Here is a 9,949-nt window from a genome sequence, read left to right on the forward strand (position 1 = left end):
CCCCGCTATCATCCATATTCATAATGTACCGCGTTGGCTATCTGAGGTGCTTCGGAGGTCTCAGGTGTCCAGCCAGCCAGACAGGCACCGGGGACGTTCTCCTCAGGTTAACCCCAGATGGGCGTCTGCCAGTGGCACGCTCTCGCGCCGTGGCATCTCCGCCGGTTGTCTGGCAGCGTGGCGATAATTGAAAAAGGCTCTGCTGTTACATTATCTCCTGCTTTCCCCTTTTCACCCCCCGCCAGGGTTGTTGATGGCATCGAAGACAACGGCCGCACGTTCCACTTCCACATGGAGCAGAGCAGGCCTGAAGCCAGCACACGTGGAGGCGCCCAGGGTAAGCCCAAACCTCCTCCATCTACACACTTGCCTTGCCTTGCCTGCCAGCCCCCCCCCCCCCCCCCCCCCCCGGCAGGAGGCTCCCGTGGGTGGCAGATGGCTGGAGGTGAACTGACGGGTTCAAACTGTGACCAACGCAACACAGGCCTGTTCTTTATGGAGGAATATGATAGGGCAGAGGGGATGAAATGAGCCTGCAAAGGACAAACGGTTATCTATCCTTAGCTTTAAGCGAGGTCATTTGAGGCAGAATAGTCTGATGTGTGTATAGCTGATACAGCTAAAGGGCCGGATTCAGCCTTTTTAACCTAAGACCCATTGTTCTGTTTTGAAGATCCGACGTATCACTCCCAATATACTTATTCTGTGTGCCGAGAGCTTGTACTCACAGGGTCTAGAAAAACTCTGCCAGCCTGTGTAGAACTGCATCTCAATGAGGTGGGGGCCACTATAGCGCCTTCACCATCTGGTGATTTTATTGAAAGAAAGAAAGAAAGAAAGAAAGAAAGAAAGAAAGTTTACTCCTTATGCAGGTAGTGGTCACGAAGGCATGCAAGGACAAATGTATTTTAAGGCCTTAACCTTTCAGAATAACTTGTGATTCATTGTCCTTGTTCACCAGCTTACTTACTTACTTAATCCTCTTGGTCCCAGGTGGGACATAAGGCCTTAATGATCTCCCTCCACCGGGTCGTGTTTTGTGCTTTATGTTGTGCCTCGCCCCACGTCAGGTTCATCTCCTTCAGCTGGGCTGTGTTCACCAGCAGCTCATTAACGCTCCTTTTCTTCACAGACCCCAGACAGGCCAATGTCTCTCTGCTGAGAGAGACAGAGGAGGTCAACCAGAGTATCAGTCAGCTCAACCAAAAGGTAAAGTAAGACTTCTTGAAGGAGCATTTCACCCATGATGGAGAGAGAGCGAGTGCATTTTCCGGCAGCGATGTACTAAATCTCCTGAAACTTATTCTCTGAAGGAGATGTTCACTAAAACCTGCAGTTCATTCGATATGTGTTGGCAGTCATTTCTTTAATTTGATTTCCCCCAAAATCCCAAGTTGCTGACTGTTGTAACGATCTACTTCCCAGCATAATCTTTCTGTGATACCGTTATACACTGTCAAACTGAAAATAGTACCATTGTTTGGCAATATTTCAAGTCAATTCCTCAAGTCCCTCTTTCTGGTATTCTACTGTTACTCACAGGCCATTCTCAGTTGTAACTGCTTACTTGTTATGTTATTTTCACTACTTTTGTGTCACATGAAGTATACGTATATCGGGCATTCATGGTCCTCTCTATAATTATTGGTTACATCATTATTGGTTTCTCTCCACTCTGGGTTGCACTGAATATTATATAATGCTAACACTATCTGTCTCAAATGTAAGCTGATCCTTTTGGACATGATGATGGAGTTGTCCCTGATATATTGATGGAGTGTATTCATTTGAGACACACTTACAGGTCTAACACAGGTCTCTAGACATTTGTTACCAAGTATGTGTCTGGTGGTTTTTTGTAGTTAATTGAATGTCGTTGATGTCGGGCAGAAACCTTGTATCTACATTGTAGAGCTTGCAGAGCTGCTATTTTCCCTATTTTCAAAACGTCTTTTTTTTAAGTGGTTAAGTGTGTATGTGGGTTTCATAAATATTGAACAAAGGAGAAGTATTTACAAGAGCTTGTGACTAGTAAATAGTAACTACATTGGATCCATTGGAGCACAGGCTCTTTTTTTCTGAAATATATTCTTTCTGATATTGCAAGGATTTTGACATAATGGTGATCCATCCATCAGCACTCTGTGACACACTTTGCAGACACAACGTTATTGCTCCTGCACGACAATGGATGAGCACAATTTCTTGCAGCCGGCGGGTGCTAATCATGATGGATATACAGTATGTATCACAAACATGTCTCACATACATTCATACATACATCATTATTTTATGATGTGGTGTGGGATAATGGAATGTAGGGCGTATTCCTCCGTATTCCTCCAGTCGTCTCTAGTGTGTGTGACATGCCCAGCATAAGGACGCTAAGGTTGTTCAAGTGGTTAGTTAACTGACTATTCCCTCCTTCAACAGTCTATCTCTAACTCCTTCTCATCTTGGTCCTCACGGTGTATGGGACAGATCACGGATGATAGAATTTGGGATGGGTTTAGGGAGTTCATTTATGTGCTAATTAAACTCAACTCAACAAAACGAATGAAAGCAAGGAGGGTGAGAAGAGAAGATTCTATGTTTTATCTTCCTTTTATGTCATTGTTACAGCCACAACCGTTTAGGCTGTCCGGCCTTCATCAGTGTGTACAAGCGATACAATTTTCCCCCTCTTAAGGGGTAACAGGTGTTATTACTTATTTTGATTTGCAGTTGAGCCCCTCCACCTGAAACTCTACAATTTATGTACCACTTGGGCCTGTCAGTGAACATAAGCAATGAGCGTACAAGGCATTTAATCACACAATGTATATTAGTGACAATAATAATGAAACCGTTAAACTCGTGCCAACAACCAGGATTATTGCTGAAGACGTCAGGTTCTTTCTTTCCATTCATACATCAGAGACAAAATTGGTCAATTATATATTTGGACCGATTTTGACAGACATCCCAGGCGACTTCCAACATGCCTTCTTCTTCTTTCTCAAAAACGTCTTCATTTTAGTGACCCTTCCTACAGAGATGAAGAGAAAGCAAAGCCTGCACTCTAGATCCAGCTCCAAAGGTATTTTTTAAGAACTAATAAAATACCTTTGAAGTTGGATCCAGTGTGTGGAGTCTGTGAAGCAGAAAACTGCTTTTTCTTTGTATTTTATCTCTGCCCAGCATTTGGCTTTGGATTATGTGTGTTTTATTCACTGTTTGCATACTTTACACTACAGAGACCCAGACTTCCCCCATGAGCAAGCACTTTATGATGGTGGCAAGGAAAAACCTCTTTAACTGGACCGGACCAAACCTCAAACAAATCCACGCTCTGCCTTGACCAGGTGGCGAGAGAGTGAAAGAAAGCGGGAGAGAAAAGAGAAAGATCCACTGGCACTACTCCATGGAAACCCTAGATCAGTGGTTCTAAAAATGAATTTCAAAGGATCGCCACAACTATGAGAGTGTTCTGAGTTCTACACTTACTACAGCAATATTTAATTAGAGCCCCCCCCTCAATGAACCCAGGGGGTCCCTGTCTCCTGAACCCCACTTTGAGAACCACTGCCCTAGATCCACAGTCAGGGATCTGCAACCACGATCTACTGGAGCCATTCGGTCCCTACAGTCGGAGAAGACTGGAATTGAGTGTGAAAGATGGATGGGTGGTAATTCAAGAAAGAGCAAGAAAGGCCACACTGACACAGCTGCACTCCCAGGCATGTCAAGAATGAAGGACTCATACATGTATGTATGGCGGCTGGCAATGGTTAGGGAGATTGAAAAGGAAGTGCAGTCCTGTCAGTCATATGTCGATGTCCCGCAGGAGTGGCCTGAAACCGTGTGGAACATAAATATCACATTTATGCAGGCCCCTTCCTACAGTCAGAAGTGTTGTTTTTGGCAGCATATTTTGTAGTTTTTAGTCATAGCCTTTTGAATAGTGTTAATTTAGTCAATAGTAACATTTTAGTCACCTGGAATGTTTTAGTGTTAGTCTAGTTTTAGTCGACTATAATCATGGAACTCAAAATGTATAAATGTATACCGTATATAAAACAGCACAGCAACAGTCAAGCTTGAGCATGCTTCTAAAGTGTGGCATTTGAGGAGTTTCTGAAGCAGAGTGGTGTACAGCACGTAAAATCCGCTCCATATCTACCCAGCATCGAATGTCCTGGCTGGCAGGAAGAGCAAGTGCAGACATTCAAATTAGGAATGAAAAGGAGACACCTTGGGGAATAGCCTTGATTCCGGTTTAACTATAGGATTAAACAGGTAAACTACAAGTGTTGATGTATGTGTATGTCTGGAAGTACAGCCACAACAATGACAAGAACTTCATGTCCGTGTGTGTGTTGGGGGTGGGGCCTTGTGTGTGGACAGACGGACAGACCTTCATAATCCTCCTGAGAGGAATTCAGTTGTTGATAGCAGCACTGCGATATCTGATGTCTCTTGAGACGTCATATAGAACTGATGTCATAGTCCTTTGATGGGTATGACTTCCATCATAGTACTACTTTGATAATGCGTACTTTAATGAATTGCATTTAATGAATTGCATTTTTATGGCGCTTTTCTATGCACTACGTGCCTACTCAAAGCGCTTACAATGGTTCATTCATTCATACATTGGGAGGTGAAGCGGCAAACAGTCGACGCCAGCGTCCTCACTTCCCACCCCCAATCCAACCCTTAATGCTGAGTGTCAAGCAGGGAGGCACTGGGTCCCATTTTTAGAGTCTTTGGTATGACCCGGCCGGGGATCGAACCCCGACCTCCCAGTTTCAGGGCGGACACTCTAACCACAAGGCCACTGAGCTGGTACTTTCATCATAGTACTACTTTGATAATGGGTACATTAATCATAGTACTATTGTCGTCATAGAGAACTGATGTCAAAGAGCAGTACTCTGTCTCTGACAACAGGTACTGCGGCAGTATTAGCACAACAGATGCCCATGGATTATTCAGAATAAAGTCGCTAGAGTGCCCAGCAGATTTGGCAGATTTTTTTTAAAGAAATAAAGCAAAAAAAGCAAACTTAATTGTGTGTGTGTGTGTGTGTGTGTGTGTGTGTGTGTGTGTGTGTATATATATATTAATGTGTTAAATGAACTCCTGGCATGTCCTCTCCCCTTTGGAAACTAATATGCTTGATAACTTGAAGTTGTTGATAAGATATTGTCTTCTTACAAATGCATAGAGCTTTGAGTTAGACCTGTACACGTGTTTCAGATGAATATACTCCGTCATGGTTGGAACAACTCCATCATCATGTCCAAAATGATCAGGTTACATTTGAGTCTGAGAATATACTACAACTTTTGCCTCATAGCAGATTATTGATTATCGTTAATCAATAAACTATGTGCACTTATATAACATAGTGTATAAGTGCACATACGAGGAGATGGTAGGAGATATGCGAGGAGATGGTGGTGTGACGTCGCGGCCACCACTGTGACGAGGGGGTGTTATTATGACTCCATGAATCATTCATGGCATGTCAACCTGTCACCAGCTCGGTGACCTTGTGGTGTCCGCCCTGAGATTGGGAGGTCAGGGTTCAATCCTCTGGCCGAGTCAAAGGTCTATCGAACACCTCCCTGCTTAGCACTCAGCATCAAGGGTTGGACTGGGGCTGTGATGTGTATGCTACAGTAGCTATACCGTCATGTCTAGGGGATGTACTTGTCCGAGAACTGTTGTTGCTTCCCAAGGCTTCTTACCTGTCCGCATGTCAGGGCATTATAAATCAGTCGCACCGCTGCCAGTCACACTATATACAGTATATTAATGACAATACATACACATGATGCACACGCACGCAGGCCAAGTACAGTACCGGCTATTACCATTCCTGGGAAGGAGGATCAGGATAATCCATGTAAAAGTCTAGAAATGACCCTGACAGTACTTCTACACACACACACACACACACACACACACGTGCACGCACGATCATCCTCTGTGTACCATGTATTTTGTTTACCCTACTGTAAAATATCATACCGTTACATGCCTAGTAATATATATGGTCATATCCAAATTATATTTAAAGCTCTATGAAAACAAGACACTATGGGATAATTTTACGTTTTTATATTTTGAGTCAATGTATGCGCGTGCACTAGCACTGCAGAGCAATAATAGTGGACATCTTGAGTAAGACATTTATAGATATGAACAATGGAGCGTTTCTTGAGTGTTTCCCCAGTAGAATCCTCAGTGATGATGTAACACATTCGTAAAGAGTGTACATTTGGTTCCATTCGTACACTCTCGGGAGATAAGTTAAGACTATGGATTTGCACAGTGTGAGGTGGATGTACGTAAATAGAGGGAAGGCAGGTACAGCACACACAGATCCAGATGGAACCAGGTGGGGGATATAAATGAATCAGCAGGATGCTTCTGCAATGCAGAGGAACATGCTGACTCGACAATTCAGAGAAAGAGAGAGAGAATTATGACAACCCAACGTTACTCATCGCCTTACTCGGCCTCTCTGCCCCCCTTTTTCCTTTTGTTTCACCGCATTTCCCCCTTTCTGTCATCTTCCTTCCCTATTTGCGTCACTTACAGGCCCCCTCCATCTCCCCCTGGGCCGCTGGGGGCCTATAGGAAGGAGGCCACTTCAGCTCGGAGTTACAGAGGATTATGAATTGTTTGGTGTGCTCTTTTTCATCAGAATTACATCAGGACAGGAGACTGAGATAAAGTGTTGTTAAGCTTAGAAGCTGAAACGTTTGTACCTCCATGCAAGGGTCCTTTAAATTGGGTATTTTTTGTCATTAACCTTTACGTCGTCGTAACTACTAGACATAATGTTAGCAGCGTGGTGTGTTCATTCTCTGTGTGATTACTAATCTGAAGAATGTATGCACTTTTTCCACAGATGGGCACCTTGAACAAGGAGGTATCTCAGCTCACCAAAGACCTCCACCAGATGATGCATCTCCTCCAGGCCCAGGTGGCTGTACACCACTACACAGCCTCCCACTCCTCCTATCCATTCGGAGTCCACATGGTCTCCAACCCACCTTCAGCCCCTACCACCAGCGTGGCGTACAACTCCACTCCCACCATGCATGTCCACCACGATACGGGGAGCCTAGAAGGCCACCACAGTGCCCCAACTGGAGGCCAGTGGAACTACAGCGGTGCAACTGGAAGCCAGCCACAGTCCTCCAGCCCAGGACCACCTACCTTCTACCAGTCCCACCCCACAGACTCAGTCTCCAGGCCGGGCCAGAACCACGGCTCCGGAAGCACCTCACCCCATCACTGGATTGGCCCGTCTATTCTCAGCATCAGCCCGGCTTTCCAGGGTGGAGGCCCGGAAAGCTTGGCATCTCACGCTGGGTGTGACGACTCTGACGGTAAGCCTCTCAGTGCCAGCCTGACACCAATGACTCAGTCCCAGCCCACGTTGTGCCTGCAGCCTCCCAGTGGGGGCCTGCTGTCCAGTTCCGCTACATCCACCCACAGTCTCTTGGCTCCACCTCCTGGTTCTTACCCCAATCTCGTCCTTCCATCCAGCACCCACTTTCACTCTGCTCAAGTCACTCAAGGCGACGGCCCGGGTTTTTTGTCTGACACCCAAAGTCGTAACCTTCCGCAGGACACCCCCGGCCTCCCGGTGGACGACCCTGTGCTTTTCATCCACCCTGTACCTGCCTCTCCGCCGTCCCTCCCCAGGCGGACGTCCATCTCCTCCCAGGACTCAGATCCAGCTAGACCAGACGCCCTGGACGCACACATCCCCCTGGGAAATACGTCTGCTGTGGGACACACCAGTCTGGAGTGCCTGCTGGGGAACGGGGGCTCCACGGAGAGCAGGGACAGCGAGAGTGCGTCGTCTCGGAGGTCTAGCATCGGCGTCCAGACTCAGAGCACGGAGCAGTCATGGTGTCTGGACTTCACAGACTAGATGGGACCGAGGCCGCGCATCAGAATTTTTACTTGCCCATACACCGGAACACACCCATATACACCGCATGACACCCATGCACCAGCACACACCCATATACACCACATGACACCCATACACCGGAACACACCCTGTAGCAACTCATAATGTAATAGCAACTCATAATGTAATAAGGGCTCAAAAAGGCTCATAATGTAATAAGTTACATGTAATAAAAACTCATAATGTAATAATCAGCTCATAATGTAATAAAATCATGAGCGCATAACGTAATAACAGATTTTTCAAAAAAAGACGTGTTACATTATGAGTTGCTTTAATAGGCAGCTCATAATGTAATAAAAGTTCATAATGTAATAATGGCCCATATTGGTGAGAAAAGTCTTACACTGTCATTGTTATTACCTCTGTTGACAAATGTAGACTTTCATATGGCCCATATAGTCTTACACTGTCATTGTTATTACCTCTGTTGACAAATGTAGACTTTCATATGGACCATATAGTCTTACACTGTCATTGTTATTACCTCTGTTGACAAATGTAGACTTCCATATGGCCCATATAGTCTTACACTGTCATTGTTATTACCTCTGTTGACAAATGTAGACTTCCATATGGCCCATATAGTCTTACACTGTCATTGTTATTACCTCTGTTGACAAATGTAGACTTCCATATGGCCCATATAGTCTTAAGCCCACCACACACCGGCTGCGTCCCCCGCGCGTAGCGCCGCGGCACAGTATTGCTGCGCGCCATAGCCACACGGCAACACCAACAGGACGCGGCGCGCTACCGTGCGGCTGGGGAAGGTTAGGCTAACCCTTTAAGGTACAGACCCCAGCCACGCCCACGGATACCCGGATGGAGGCCGCGCGGCAACGCCTGGAAAATAGAACAGCGGTGCATCGGCGCGGCAGGCGAGGCGTGACCGCGCGCCAGCGCGCGTCGGACGCAGCCGGTGTGTGATAGGTTAATTGAAAATAATGGAGGAGGCTGTGTCCGCCGCGCGGGGGACGCAGCCGGTTTGTGGTGGGCTTTACACTGTCATTGTTATTACCTCTGTTGACAAATGTAGACTTTCATATGGCCCATATAGTCTTACACTGTCATTGTTATTACCTCTGGGCCTATTAAGGCAACTCATAATGTAACATGTCTTTTTTTGAAAAATCTGTTATTACGTTATGCGCTCATGATTTTATTACATTATGAGCTGATTATTACATTATGAGTTTTTATTACATTTAACTTATTACATTATGAGTTGCTATTACATTGAGTTGCTACACACCCGTATACACCGCATGACACCCATGCAGTGGCCCATCACACATCTTCACTCTCGCGGCGTATCAGAAACGGAGCAGTGTGCTTCAAGGAGCTGTGTTACTGACGTTCAACTTCTTAACAGTGTTTTAAGTGACTGCTGGAGGTTGTCAATGTGCGCCGTGTCCTGTCCCGTTCCGGGGCCATCGATGCTTGTCAAACTCCATACAACTTTCAGCACTTCTATGCAAAAGCATGTCAGGTCTGCATTTACCTTATGGCTTTGTGGATTGTGTCTTCTGGATTCTTATTATTTAATCTAAGGGGCATTTTAACAAGTGCTGATTTAACATATTTAAAATTTTAAGATTAGGCATAATTTAGAGCAGCTTTTGGAAATAGCTTTTTCTTTCTCAAATGAAAAGCATAAAATTGACACGTGGCAGTGGATTGTCAATCCGCATGGTTCTAACATGGTCATATAATGTGTGTTTCTTTAATGGGGTGATCTGTACAAAGCCATTAAAATAGGACTTGTTTGCTGAAGAATGATGTGAATGCAGAATGTTTATACTGCACATTGCGCGCAGTATAGATATTTGACACATGCTCTTACAAATTTTGTTTGTTTGTTTGTTTTTATTTATTTATTTATTTATATATTTATTTATCTATTAATTTATTTATTTATGAACAGTTTCTCAAAAATGACCATAGGCATTACTGTTACTAGTGATG

The 9,949-nt window shown here is 45.0% G+C and overlaps 1 protein-coding gene across 2 annotated transcripts in view; it reads left to right on the forward strand.

Annotated features, from left to right (window-relative positions):
* kcnh4b (potassium voltage-gated channel, subfamily H (eag-related), member 4b) overlaps positions 1-8,065 on the forward strand; it is a 100,104-nt gene extending 92,039 nt beyond the window's left edge. For both annotated transcript variants that reach the window (XM_083787722.1, XM_083787721.1), the window contains 3 exons: positions 246-337; positions 1,133-1,209; positions 6,905-8,065. In XM_083787722.1, coding sequence (XP_083643848.1) covers positions 246-337; positions 1,133-1,209; positions 6,905-7,939 — 1,204 coding nt within the window. In that variant the 3' untranslated portion in view covers positions 7,940-8,065. The remainder of the gene's footprint in view (positions 1-245; positions 338-1,132; positions 1,210-6,904) is intronic.
* Positions 8,066-9,949: the final 1,884 nt, after the last annotated feature.

Source organism: Protomyctophum parallelum (genome assembly GCF_964188405.1).
Source record: "Protomyctophum parallelum genome assembly, chromosome: 17".
In the NCBI taxonomy this organism is placed as follows: Eukaryota; Metazoa; Chordata; class Actinopteri; order Myctophiformes; family Myctophidae; genus Protomyctophum; species Protomyctophum parallelum.